The sequence below is a fragment of the Lissotriton helveticus genome, chromosome 1_1 (genome assembly GCF_964261635.1).
Source record: "Lissotriton helveticus chromosome 1_1, aLisHel1.1, whole genome shotgun sequence".
Lineage (NCBI taxonomy): Eukaryota > Metazoa > Chordata > Amphibia > Caudata > Salamandridae > Lissotriton > Lissotriton helveticus.
In genome coordinates this window covers 241,100,189-241,114,671 of record NC_136057.1, presented here as the reverse complement: position 1 = coordinate 241,114,671, position 14,483 = coordinate 241,100,189, and the positions used below count along the sequence as shown (strand labels likewise).

General features: G+C 43.9%; 1 protein-coding gene across 1 annotated transcript; it reads left to right on the top strand.

Moving 5' to 3' along the window:
- The first annotated feature begins 11,775 nt into the window (after positions 1–11,775).
- On the top strand, positions 11,776–12,708 carry LOC144768805 (olfactory receptor 5AP2-like). Its single transcript, XM_078652762.1, has one exon. It carries the CDS (start codon positions 11,776–11,778, stop codon positions 12,706–12,708), a length of 933 nt encoding a protein of 310 aa, XP_078508888.1.
- Positions 12,709–14,483: the final 1,775 nt, after the last annotated feature.

Genomic DNA, 14,483 nt, shown 5'->3' with positions numbered 1-14,483 from the left:
TCTAGTAAGGTGGATAACATGATTTCTAACCTTCTCCAAAAATTCCCCTCCGCAATACTATCAATTAAATGCCCTGGAATGGTATGATTCATTAAAATGGAATTGCCCTCATTATCATCACTAATGAGGGGGATAGATGATATTGTCCCTTCTGGGGTTCCCTGGGCAGATTTGAGTTTTGTACACACTTGAGTCTTTCTGTTTGTAATAGGAGGTTCACTATTGCCACCTGTTTTAAGCTTCGCTTTTTGCCCTCTGGTAGTCGCCTTTGTTTTAGCGGGTGTAGGTTCATGTTCCCTAGGGGGGCAAGAGCAAGAGCCAGATGTATTATTATGCCAGAGGGCGCAGTTGGAAAATGGGCTCAACCTGACTAGGGAGGCATGCTGGGATAATATTGGCAAGGAGTCGGGGAGTGCAGGAGTTAGGGAACGTCTACCTAACGGGGATTGTGGGTGAAGGGATAACCTACATTCTGTCAGTTTTATTTCATGGATGAGGGCCGATTCAGCCCTCAAAATGAATGCATGTAGTGTACTAACCACACTTTTCCCCGGGATTATTTTCCGCTTACTCATGTTAGTTGGTCTGTAAACACCCTATGGAAAATACACCAGCCCCAATTAAAGTGCAAACCTGCTATAGATTGCCAATTACTTAGTACAATATACAGATGTGCAACAAGCAATGTGCAAAAATACAAATCTAAGCTGGGACACCAGTTACTTATAATAACTAGGCTCCACAGAGCCGCTGTTGCAATCCTCAGAAAGTGCTAGGTGCTTATGTTCTGATCGGCGACGAAGGTAAAAACGATCAAACGTTAAAACATCAATAAAATGCAAAGTGCAATGTAAAAGTCCAGGCACTCAGAATGGAGTATTCAGTCCAATATGTCTTTAAAGAACAGGAATAAAAACTAACGGAATGATCTCACTTTGTTCATCTGGATAGGGAACATTCAAAATTAGCAAATCACGGGGCAACACCTATACTGTTAGTAACACAAAAGGACAACAGTACCTTTATGAAGGACCTTGAAAGCATATGAAAGGGTGGTCGCCCTACCCTGCCTCTTTCTGGCGATGACGGGCACAGGACAGGCCCGCCCTTGGCCCAGGCTTTGCCCGGGTGGCGCACGCGTGCGTCCTGCTTGCGTCCCTCATGCGTCCCGCGCGTGTCCCGCGCTGCTGGTGAGCTTTGGTGCTCATGAGGGCCTTTGGCGCATTCAGGTGATGACCTTCACCTACGCCAGTTAAGGGGCTTCTGGGAGTTGTAGTTGTCCATTCCCCTAACGGCGCTGAACAACAGGGCAGGCAGCAAGGCTCCAAGGCCATTCTCCTCACGGCAGAGAGGAGCAGGAGTGAAGGACAACAAGCCGTTCTCCTCACGGCAGGCGGTAAAACAGTGATGCGTCCCGCGCTGCGGGTGAGCCTCGGTGCTTATGAGAGCCTTTGGCGCCCTCAGGTGACGACCTTCACCTGCGCCGCTTAGGGGTTTCTGGGAGTTGTAGTTGGCCGTTCCCCTCACAGTGCTGAACAGCAGGGCGGGCAGCTAGGCTCCAAGGCTGTTCCCCTCGCAGCAGAAAGGAGCAGGAGTGAAGGACAACAAGCTGTTCCCCTCATGGCAGCCGGTAAAACAGTGGCGGCTCCAGTCAAAATGGAATGGACTATGGGATGATCCTCTGATGGAGGCAGAATGAAGGATTGTGCACAAGGGAGTACAGAAGGTAAGCACCAATGCACAGTTCAAACTCCTCCAATATAACCTGGTTCACCAGCTATAGGTCAACCCACCCACGCTACATATAATATACCCGACCCACAATGACAAATTCTCAAGATGTCATACATGCGCAGCAGATTTCCTTCACATGGTTTGGTCCTGCCTGTTATCACTATGCTACTGGGATGAAGTACTCATGCGTCTACAGGGGGGGCTACGGGGTGGAGAATCCCTAGGGATATGCGGCAAGTATGCTACTTGTATTTTCAGGCAGCAGATCTGAGAGACTATGCAGTTCTCACATTTGTATTCAGTGTTCTGGGGTGACAAGCAGAGTGACACCTCCATCCAATGGGATGCTGGGTGCCACCCAAAAGCATACTAAACTTCCTCCAAAGTGTGGCATCTTCTTGTCCCACAAAGCACTGTGCTTCCTAAATCCAGCAGGGATAAGTTGGCAGGGTATGATCAGACGTGAGTCCCTTGCTCACTTTGCCACTGGATTCAAGCAAGCCTGGCTGAAGACGGATGAAATGCCAGAAACCGGTCCTAGGAAGCTTGTTTCCGGTCCAGGGAAGGCATGGCTTGGCAGTTTGGGCTGGACTGTTCCCATGAGGCACAGGGTCAGACTGATTTGCATATGGCCATGTCTGAACTGGGTTGGCAGAGTGGGCTAAAGAACGATGATGGATTAAACCCAGATCTTTTGACTGGGTGTAAGTGTTTGTTTGGTTCAGATGCTCCGTCCATCACACCCCCCCTTTTGTACCGCTTTGTTCGCCATAAGTTGGCAGGGTATGATCAGACGTGAGTCCCTTGCTCACTTTGCCACTGCATTCAAGCAAGCCTGGCTGAAGACAGCTGAAATGCCAGAAACCGGTCCTAGGAAGCTTGTTTCCGGTCCAGGGAAGGCATGGCTTGGCAGTTCGGGCTGGACTGTTCCCATGAGGCACAGGGTCAGACTGATTTGCATATGGCCATGTCTGAACTGGGGTGGCAGAGTGGGATAAATAACGGTGATGGATTAAACCCAGATCTTTTGACAGGGTGTGAGTGTTTGATTGGTTCAGATGCTCCGTCCATCACCACCCCCTTTTGTACCGCTTTTAAAAGGACAGCAGGCACTCAGCAGTGTACACATGCAAGTGTAGGAAATCTGCTGAGCCTCTAACCTTCCATGCCCTATTACATACTTGGGACTAATAGGCAGTTTGAACCCCCTAGCCCTATTATAACCTAGGTACTTATAGGGTCTGTCAATACCAATTGTGAGAATTCACTTTTAAAGACAGGCTGCATGGAAGTACTGTCTTTAAAAGGACAGCAGGCACACATGCAAGTGCAAGAATTCTGCTGGGCCTCCAAACCTTTATGCCACATTCTATACAAGGGACCTATAGGTAGATTGCACGCACAGGCCCTAAAATCTGCTAGGGATTTATGGGGTCTGTCAAAGCCAATTGTAAGTGTATCCTATTGCATGTACCTTTTTACACATAGCACTGGTCTTGGGCCTGGTTATCAGAGCTCATGTTACAGTCAGAGTCAGTTACTGCCAGTATCATTTAGTAAAGAAAGATGGAGGTGAATAACACAAAAGGATGACTTTCTAACACCAAATACTACTTGTCTTTTCATTTCTTTAAGGTAAATTCATATATGAGCAACAAAGGTAAAACCTTACCTACTTTACCATAGTTCTGGCTTGCCTTGTTGCATACTGGCCAAAAATGCCATATGCCGGGGCATTTTTAGGACACCAATAATTTTTAGCCACCCTAAACTTGCACTCTGAGAGCTCGGTGTGGATGGGTGTCATAGGGAAATTACTGGTGTGCTCCAACATCTAACCCTGAAATGCTTTTTCACTTGTCAAGTGGTAGATGTGCCATTTTAAAGAAAAACAACAGACACTTTTATCTTGAGCACTTTCCCCTTATTTTTCTAAAAAAACTCAAAAATGTCCACGATTTGGCCTATTTTGTCAGTCGTCTCCAGGGGAATTCTCAAACCCTGTGCACGTTTGAATTCCCAGCATGGAAAAAAAGGTTATGTAGCTCTAAGTGCATAGGGCCTCAAATATCCAAAAACGGTTTCAGCACTTGGGGGGAAGGGGGGGAGGGGTGTTGGCAGAAGGGCCAACAGATAAGGGGTTAATTAAAATAAAGTTAACCAAATGTAGCCCTTCACAATGTGATTACACTCTCAAGGAGTAACAGTGTTCCTGTTAAGCTCTTCAGCTGCTAATTTCATTTTTACCTGTGGGAGCTCTCATTCCACAGGCACTGTATCCCTGAGGGTGTCTCAGACACTATAAATATGCACACACACATATCCAAAGCAATGCCATGGAAAAGAAAAAGCTGAGTTTTCCTCCGCAGCAGCTAGCACAGGTGACATCCTATCGGAGAATCCCTGACTGTGCCATGTTCATCTTCATCATATAGGTAAGTTAGGTTACATATCAATTTAGGCACAGTTGGTGTCCACACATCTTCTGGAGTAAAGTTATGGGACGGCTTGAGTTTTTGGAGGGATTTACACAATTCACGTGTAGAGACACACAGTACAGAACAAGAGCATGTTTCCATCTGTTTTACGCAGCGTCTTTCCATACATCACGTACGTCCATGAATTAGGTTTCAATCACCGTGTTATTTCTAAGCAGCTATCTCTCCGTCCGTAACCTGAAGGTCATATGTTTGAGCCCAGGCGAGCACTATTCAACCTTTTATTTTTAATCGGATTAATAAAGAAGAGCCAATTGAATTGTGTATTTTTTAATTCATTTTTTTAAACGAGGTTGGTGCAGCCCGCACAAGATAGCAAAGATTTTAAAAAACATTCTTGACTAGAAAAATAAAAAAACATAACAGTACATACATGCTAAATAAATTATTGTTGCAGAAAAGAAATGTATTGAAAAATTCATACATGCATAAAAGGTTTCATTATGTAGCTAAATTGGATCGCTGATATTGCTTCACCCCCTTCAGTTGAATATTACCCCATTTTAAAGAAGTGATAGCTTCTGCTCCTAACGAGTCTCTGGTATATTTCTTAATGTCAGTTGTCAAATGGACCGTTGGTTTTCAGCTGATGCTATAAGTGGGGAGCAATCATCAAATCAGATACTTCAAAGTACAGTGAACCCAATTTGGCTCCACGAAAACGATAGACGCCTGCAACGAGCGCGCCAGGAGGCGCTTAAAGCACCGACAGGGGCTGAGTCCCCTGTCTTTCTTCTCTTCATACCTGCAGTGTGGCCTGAGCTTCTTGTCCTCCCTGAACTGCGGCCGGGCTTAGCTCCGCCATTCTAGCTCTGCAACCGACCGGCCGGGCTTGGCTCCGCCGGCCGGACCACAACCCCCAGCAGCCTTTGGGGTCAGTGACGACGCCTGCAACGAGCGCGCCAGGAGGCGCTTAAAGCACCGACAGGGGCTGAGTCCCCTGTCTTTCTTCTCTTCATACCTGCAGTGTGGCCTGAGCTTCTTGTCCTCCCTGAACTGCGGCCGGGCTTAGCTCTGCCATTCTAGCTCTGCAACCGACCGGCCGGGCTTGGCTCCGCCGGCCGGACCACAACCCCCAGCAGCCTTTGGGGTCAGTGACGACGCCTGCAACGAGCGCGCCAGAAGGCGCTTAAAGCACCGACAGGGGCTGAGTCCCCTGTCTTTCTTCTCTTCATACCTGCAGTGTGGCCTGAGCTACTTGTCCTCCCTGAACTGCGGCCGGGCTTAGCTCCGCCATTCTAGCTCTGCAACCGACCGGCCGGGCTTGGCTCCGCCGGCCAGACCACAACCCCCAGCAGCCTTTGGGGTCAGTGACGACGCCTGCAACGAGCGCGCCAGGAGGCGCTTAAAGCACCGACAGAGCCTTCGTCTCGCGAGGACGCGCGTGGGACGCGCCGGACGAAGCCCGGACTAAGGGCGGACAGTCTAAGACAGTCCGAGACAGGCAGAGACTGGACTGGGCCAGTTACCCTGTTCGTTATTGCCAGGTGAGACTGTTCTACCGATCAAGGAGGATCCTGGACATTATCAGGCATTGACTTTACATGCATTGTCTCTAATCCGATTTGTGAGATCGTGGTACACACATTAGCGTATTTACATTGTGTCTCTGGGGGGTTCTGCCTCTTTGTTTTACTGGTGCGTTATGCCTAGTAAAAAATTGTCCCCGGTAAAAAACACTATGGATAACTACTTAGTGCAGGTAGTTGCTAAAATTAATAGTGAGAGGAGATCCTCACTTGGGCTGGGTGGTTCCCCAAAGTCACCCACATCAATTCTGCCAATATCTGTCTCTTTTCAATCCCCGAACATACTTAATAGTAGTTGCCCGGTTGTAATACCTGAATCTGATGACAATGCTCCCCTGGACCAGACTAATTGTGCTCTTGAGGTTAGTGATAGTGAAAATGAGGTTGATTTACACCCCCAAGAGATAAAAGCCCCTACCCTAGTACCTGCGAGACGCACTACCAGAGGAGCAAAAAAGGGTCAGCAAAAGCGGGGAGGGCTCCGTTCAAGCCGTAAGAAGCCTGCCTCCACTCCAAGTAACACTGTGATGGAGGAAGAAGGGTTACTTGATGAAGTCGGTGTGACTCTATCTAGTGAGCAGTTTGGGAAGTTGCTGGCTTTGATAGACACCAAGATCCAGGGAATTGTAAAGCCATTGGTGGGGAAGATAGATAAGCTCACTAATGAAGTTAAACGATTAGGGGGCCTTTTGAGCAAAACTCTGGGGGAAGTAGAAAAACTGCCTGAAGAAATGATAAATAAGATTGAGTTAAAGAATGCAACATCTAGCTCTGCGGGTGAGGGTGAGGGAGGAGCATCCCCCTTGTCTAATCATCCTGTGATTCCACAGGTAGAGGTCGGGGAGGATGCACAAAGGGTAGTTGTCCCTCCTGTTTTACTTCCAGACCAGGATCATGCGAAAGGCTTGGTTGAGCTTATAGTTGAGGCTTCCCCATTAGTCCTTGTTCTAGCTTACGTTCCTAAACTGGATCCAGGACAGGATGAAACTACATCTTCATTGCTGTCTAAAGCCTTATACTGGCTAACCAACAATATGGTAATAAACCACTGGGGTAAGAAACAACTGGCAGAGGAATTAGTTATGGCCAAGAGGGTGGAGTGGATAGGCAGCAGCCCAAAAAGATTCAGGGGTGACTGTGTTGTTTTGAATTTTTCAGACCCTGAGGTGCTAATTAACATCTTGCCCAATCTTCTACCCCCACAGCGAAGGTCCACTGATATTATCCCTCTTACCCTAGACTTTTTCTACTATCGGAAAGGGGGGGTTTCCAATCGGTATACACTAAGAACAAAATGGAATGTGGTTTCTGCAAAGGGGAAGAATGTTACTAATTCCTCTGAGTGGGGACCAAATCTTGAGAACAGGTTCTCAGCCCTCTCCAATTTAAACGATTGTGATAGACTTCAAGGGGATAAATGTTCAGTATCATTTGATGAAAAAGTCCAGAGAATACGCTCCCTGAATGTTCACAAAAGTAGTGAGGTTGCCCATTTGAATCCTATAAGTACTTTAGCGCAGACAAGTTTAGCGATACCTGTGGCGGGAGTGCCCTCTCCTTTGATTTTAACTCCTGATGTACAACTTGATTTTCCAACCGGGGTGGGGAATCTAATATCTTGGAACTTGGCCGGACTATGCTCCAAACTAGACTGTGGGGACTGGCTTAGCTTTGTTAATTTATATGATGTATGTTTGTTTCAGGAGACTTCGGCATGTAAACCTGTATTTGCGCTAGGATATGTAAATTTTTCCGTGCCTGCAGCAAAGGGCCCGAAAGGGAGACCGATGGGGGGTCTTACAATCTGGGTCCGACAAACCCTCAAACTTAAAATAACAAATATTGAGACTAGTCATAATGACATTCAGTTAATCAGGGTAACCAGTGATGAAACAGGGTCACTAGATATATATAACATATACGCTAGGAATGTTAAGGGTGTTAGATCTGACGTCTTAATTGCATTGGGTAACCTCCTTGATAAATGTTCACCTGATAACAGGGTGGTGATAGCAGGCGATTTTAATAGGACGTTTGAGCCCCTGGTCTTAAGTGAGGTCTCCATTGGAGCAGAAGAGGACTCCCAATGGGGCATTCCTGCGTTAGACCTGAAGCCAGTTATTCGTTGGACTGAGGAAATTATTGATCTGAATGCAATGTGCTTAGAAAAAGGTCTGATAGCTTTGAATGGACGTACAGCTTCGGATAGAAAAGGCTCCATGACCTTTGATAACGGAAGACACAAAAGTAGGATAGATTATGTTATCTGCAGCTTATTACTGTGGTCATCTGTCCGTGATATGGAGGTCGTCATAAGACCTGAGAGCGATCACAATCCTTTATGTGTTGAGCACAAATGGTGGGCCGTTGGGACAAATCTTACTTGTTTAAACACTCTTGCTCCACCCTCGCTCATCCCAGAGAATAACATGCGTAGGCTTAAATGGGCCAGTGTTGTGACCAATCAACAAGCTATTGATAATATTAATTACGAAACTGATCAAGCTATAGCTGCTTTGGAAACAATTAGTGTTTCCACCTCTGGCCTGAAGGAAGTGGTTAACATTCATGATACTCTGTTCGCCAAGATTAAAAAACATTTCCTGAAACCTGTTAGGCGAAATGGGGCTAGAGCTAGTAAATATGCTAAATGGTACAACGCAGAATGTAGGGCTGCACGTCTGGCTTTAGGGCAGGCTCTTAAAAGGAGGGACGCTGAAAGCACTTGTCTAGCCAGAAAGAATTACAAAGCCTGCATAGTGAAAGCTAAAAGAGGCTGGGACGAACGACACTGGTGTAAATTGAAAAAAGCAAGCGATAGAAAGGACTCCAGAGCGTTCTGGAATATCGTTAAATGGGGTAGCGAGAGAGTAGAGGAATCTCCTAATAATAACGTACCTCAGGAAGCTTGGGTAGAATTTTTTAGATCGCAGTACGCTCTCAATACACAGATTAGAGGGGGGGACATTATTAATATGTCTTTTTCTTACGGTAATCTTTTTAATGATAAAGAGATTTTGATTGCTATAAATGCTGTGAATAGAGGACGCTCACCTGGATCAGATGGCGTTCCCGCAGACATTTTTCTAAATGATTAAGAGCGGTGGTGTAAATATATCTATTTACTCATCAATTTTATTGCCAAGGGCGCTGAGGTCCCAGCCTCTTGGAGAGGTGCTGTGATTGTCCCTGTGTTCAAAAAGGGAGATCGTGCACAGCCGTGTAATTATAGGCCAATAAGCCTTATCGATACAGTACAAAAAATAGTCGGCCGTGTGGTGGTAAACAGGCTCCTAGATTGGGCTGAGGACAATAACATCTTATCACCGTATCAAGCAGGATTTCGAAGGGCAACTAGCACGGTTGACCAAGTGTTCCGTTTCCAACTGCTCCAGTGGAAGACTGTGGTGCTGGGAGGAGGCAGCCTTTATGCAGCATTTGTTGATCTGAGGGCTGCCTTCGACCTGGTCCCGCGGGCAAAACTGTGGCAAGTTCTTCAGAGCTTGGGGGTCCCTGAGGAATTACTGACCTTGGTAATGCGATTACACAAGCTCACTTTTGCCAAAATACAGTGGGGAGGGCACGACATGGTTACTGATGAATTTCCAGTTGAAAGGGGGGTTAGACAGGGGTGTTCAATGGCCCCAACCTTGTTCACTCTGTACATAAATGGCGTTGTCCCCCGTATGGTAACAGCTCCTGTAGACGCTCCATCTCTCTCAGGGTTAAAAATCCCTATATTAATGTTTGCGGACGACACGCTTATTATGTCGAAAACGCCTAGTGGTTTGCAGCGTGCTCTGTGTATCTTTGAGAATTTCTGTGGGGAGCATGGGTTAGAGGTGAACGCCACCAAAACCAAACTCATGGCTTTTAAACCACATCGTAGCTGTAAGCCTAACATCAGCATGAATGGGCGGCCTCTTGAGGTGGTAAACTCATTCACATACTTAGGAATTCTCATCGCAGATAATAATAGATGGAGCCAACATATAAATACTGCCACTCTGCGACATAAGCAATTGTCGGGTGCCATTAATATGGAACATAGGAAATCTTTGACCAAACCTGTTAAGCCAGCTTTATTGGTTTATGAAGCGAAGGCTATAGGGTCGGCACTTTACGGTGCGGAGATATGGGGCTTTGGAAACTTGAATTCTTTACAGGGGTCAGAAAATAAATTCTTAAGATTACTTACTGGTACCCCGAAAAGCACTCCTCTCCTGCCTTTAAGATATGAGCTTGGCAGGAAGCAAATCAAGGACCTAGCCAGACTACGTCCAATTCTATATTGGCGACGACTATGGACTACCCCCGAGCTTGCGCATTATGCCGAAGGTTTTATTGACGTCATTAAGGCAGACTGTTTTCATGGAATTAGTTGGCTCAATTCACTGAAGGCACTACTGTTCGAGCTCGGGCTAAGTTCTATATGGCTAGATCCAACAGGTGCATCATTCCCTACCAAGTCTGCCCTTAAAATTATATTCTGGGAACATGTTGCTAACAAGAGTTTGAGTAATTTGAGTAATGGGTCTATGGCCGCTGGATTCCTTGAGGTAAAACTGTACCCGGTTTTGGAGTCGTACTGGGATATTGTTTCAAAACCGGGTGACAGGAAGCTCCTATTCCAACTGAGAGCGGGAGCCCTCCCCATAAGATCTTTGACAGTCAAATGGGGCTCAGGGGGGAGTGACATTTGCCCAGCCTGTGGAACGGGGAAGGAAACCCTTGGACATTTTTTGTTTTCTTGTAAAGCATACTGAGTTCCTAGACGCGCTTGGTTAGCTCCTATGTGCAGGAACCTTGGTACAACTTGCAGTTCTGTTGCGCTGCGTATTATATGCTCAAGCCCATTAACATGGATATTAATAGCAACAGCTAAATATATTGGCTGGGCATGGGCGATCCGGCAGAGACTGCTAGTCAATTAACTATTCTCTGGGTGAATATGCAGAGATTGCTAGGTATTTAACTATTCTCTGCCTGTAAAATTTGTTTTTATAAAATCTTTTTTAGTTTTTAGAATAATAATGAACTTGATAGATATTCAGAGACTGCTAGTTATTTGACTATTCTCTGTATGTAAAATATGCCTTCAATGAAATTGACACCGCTCGCCCTTTAAATTGTATATACTTTTTAATGTATAAATCAAATCTCATATGAATTCTTTTTAAATCTTTTTGTAAATACTGCGAGATTTCGTTCTAACCAAATGTACTGTATGTATTTAGTAGTGCTTTGCAAAAGTGTTTGACTGTAAATTTAATTCTATTTTAATATTGTCAATATTTTGTGTATGTTTGCTTTTATGAGTATACACTCGAATAAAGCACTTTTGAATTGAATTGCATATGATAGAACATTTAAAGGATCATTAGTGAAACACCTATTACTACATCATTGAACCAGGTAATGGAAACCAAAACACCAAAGGAGGTTAAAAAACACATTGGGGATTTTCACAGATAGAACCCATATAAATCCAGGCATAGGAGCTAGAAGCAGAGGTGCAGTGGATTCTGCAGCAGCCTAAAATATGATGCTGGAGATCAGAAGTTGAACAAGCTATTAAGATGACTTTACATTTTGTGTTTATCTTGTCACATTTTCTCTGAATTGAAATGGAGAGGTCAAATGTCAGGCTGGTCTTATGGTAAATTGCTACCTTTTATTATTTTTGGTTTTGGTTAGAAGAATGTGCGTGTGAATATGAGATGTTTGTGAAAGAGTGAGTTAATTATGTGTTTGAGAGACATGATCGAGTATTACATTCACTGGCACTGCTAGATGAATGGGCAATATAAGTGAGCAAATATGTTTACAATGAAGAGGAGCACTTGTGGAAACCAGTTATTATATTATTTCTACATTTTTATTGTGAGATGCTTAATTAAACTAATTTTCTCCTTTTTCACACTGACAGTACTCTGCTTGGAAAATGGCTCTGGAAAGTACATTTCTTACTTATTTCTCTAGCTCTTTTATGGAAGGTGTCTTACTTTGGAACAATGCACACAGGAAACTGGACCATTGTGTCAGAGTTTATTCTTTTAGGTCTTACAGATGACCCAGTGTTGAAGATTGCACTCTTCATTTTCTTCCTTCACGTCTACATTATTACCCTACTGGGCAATATCGGAATCATGTTGGTGATTATATTGACTTCTCGTCTTCACACTCCTATGTACTTCATGCTCTGCAGTTTGTCCTTAGTCGACATCTGTTATTCCTCAGTCACTACCCCAAATATGCTTGCTAACTTTATAGCACACAATAAGGCGATTTCCTTTTCAGGATGTGTAACACAAATGTTTTTATTTTTCACCATGGGGAGTACAGAAGTGACCCTTTTGACATTGATGGCCTATGACCGATACATAGCAATCTGTAACCCATTGCTGTATTCAATCATCATGAGCAAGAGAGTTTGCATTTTTCTTGTTGTTTTTGCATTTTCAATTTCCCTCCTCAATGCGCTGATACATGCAACATTGACTTTTACGCTGCCCTTCTGCCATTCTAACAAGATCACACATTTCTATTGTGATGTGCCACCAATCCTAAAGATTTCCTGCTCGGATACGACCCTCAATGAGGCAGTGCTGGTGGCAGTGGCAGGCGGTGTCATTGTGCTTTGCCTTACTATCATTATTACGTCTTACGCTTTCATTGTCTCTGCCATTCTCAAGATAAAGTCGTCAGAGGGGAGATGGAGGACCTTCAGCACATGCTCCTCCCACTTTGTCTGTGTCACCTTGTTTTTTGGAACACTTGTCTTCATGTATGCTAAACCCACTTCTGATCACTCCATGGAAGAGGACAGAGTGGCTTCTGTGTTCTATGCTGTGATTATTCCCATGCTGAACCCCCTCATTTACAGCCTAAGGAACAAGGAAGTCAAAGGGGCACTAATGAGGATAATGCGCATAACCTGCACCTGAGGAAAGACACACCGCTTCAGATATTCTGTTCCTTTAGGTTTTTCACATAGGGGCTGGAATTAGGTTTGGAAAGAGTGTTGCAGTTGAATGAACAGTAAAGACGACTTTAGATTTGTTTTTATTTTGTCATATTTGCTGTTAATTGAACCACAGAGGCCAAAAGTAAAAGTTAGTCTTCTGACAAAATGTTAAGATTGGTGTTTACTTTTCTTTAACCGCAAATTGAGAGTTTGTTGTAAAGTAAACTATTTAACAATCTTGCTGGGGTAGAGAGAGTGTGAAAAGAAAGGCTGTAATATTTAATAACACACAACAGAATAAAGAATTTAATGGAATCAAATCAAATCAATATACTTCAATAGGCGATGTCCAAATGACCAATATATTCGGAAACCCGATTTTCATGCTTTACTACTGTTCGTAGCTCTATCTGTAAAACTATGTGCAAATGTAATGATCAATTGTGCTGTTTGTACATGACAGTGTGCTTCCACGCCATGCTTTAGTAATATATATGTGACAGTGTCTCCAAAATGCAATGCTAGGTAAATACCACACATGTATAACTCTCTTGCTAAAAGAATATTACTCATTTACTACACATATGCTTCAGTTGATACTTGTTTTTTTTTTACAATCCCTATGAGTTTAGTGGTATAGCATTGATGGAAGAACCCCCATTCTGAAAATTAACAACGTCTCAGCATTGCCATTTACTGTGTTCACAGCTTTTATTTCCTCACAGGGGAAGGTATTGTATAAAGTTATATAAATAATTAGAGTGTTATTTTTGTTTCTGTTCCACATTGGACCACTTTATCATCTGTTAAGACATGACAAAAATATTATGAATTTTGAAATGAAAGAAAAAATCTTCAGTGAAGGAAGTCATTTGGAACTAGTGTTTCTGTGGTTTAACGTGTCCCTGAGTTGAATACATTTCTGTGTGTTTTGTGTTTGTGTGTGTCTATGTGTGTGTGTGTGTTATTTCTCTGCATCTTTGCTAATTTTTAAGTTTGAGTAAAGGGTTTGTGAGTCATACAATTTTGTTATGAACAAAATTTGTATTAATCCCTTCTAAAATGTCTTGCTTGTGAACATAGGTAGTTTTGCCTCTCTTTCTGAAATACATATTTCATAGATTTCATATGGCTTTTCATTAAATATAAACATTCTGTTTGATGTTTAATTTGTTTTCCTTTTTCATGCCACATTGAAAGCAATGCAAATTCACTATTACATTACGAGTGATTCATCCCAAGGTAGAGAAAACGTGTCCAATAGTCAGGCAGTGGTATTACTTGTGCACAAAATGTTTAAAACGATCATGTTATGGAGTGGGAGACATTCTGGATTTCTCCACATCTTTTAAAAGTGGGGACCCCAATGGTTTCCGGTGGCAGAGCCGCAGCTACCTCCGCAGTCAGAAACCTTTAAAGGAAAACACACCTATCACAGGACCTTCAGTCCTATCTGGGACAACCATTCCTCTTTTGTCAGGAAAATTAAAAAATGTCCCTAATGCACCAGGGACACATGCTTTTGTATTTTTGAAACAATCAACCAGAAATTCTTGTCCTGCTTACATGGTGGTTGGATATCATTCTTCTTTGCATAAGGATGTTTCAACAAACACTTGTACCTGCTTATCAGAGATCCCGAGATTAAGCAGGCAGTCCTTTGCAGCACCAGCAGGCTGCATGGCTGTCAACCGGTCTTTGAATATTAAGCATCCAATATTCCCAAAGTGAAAATATATGTCAATTGCAGTAACC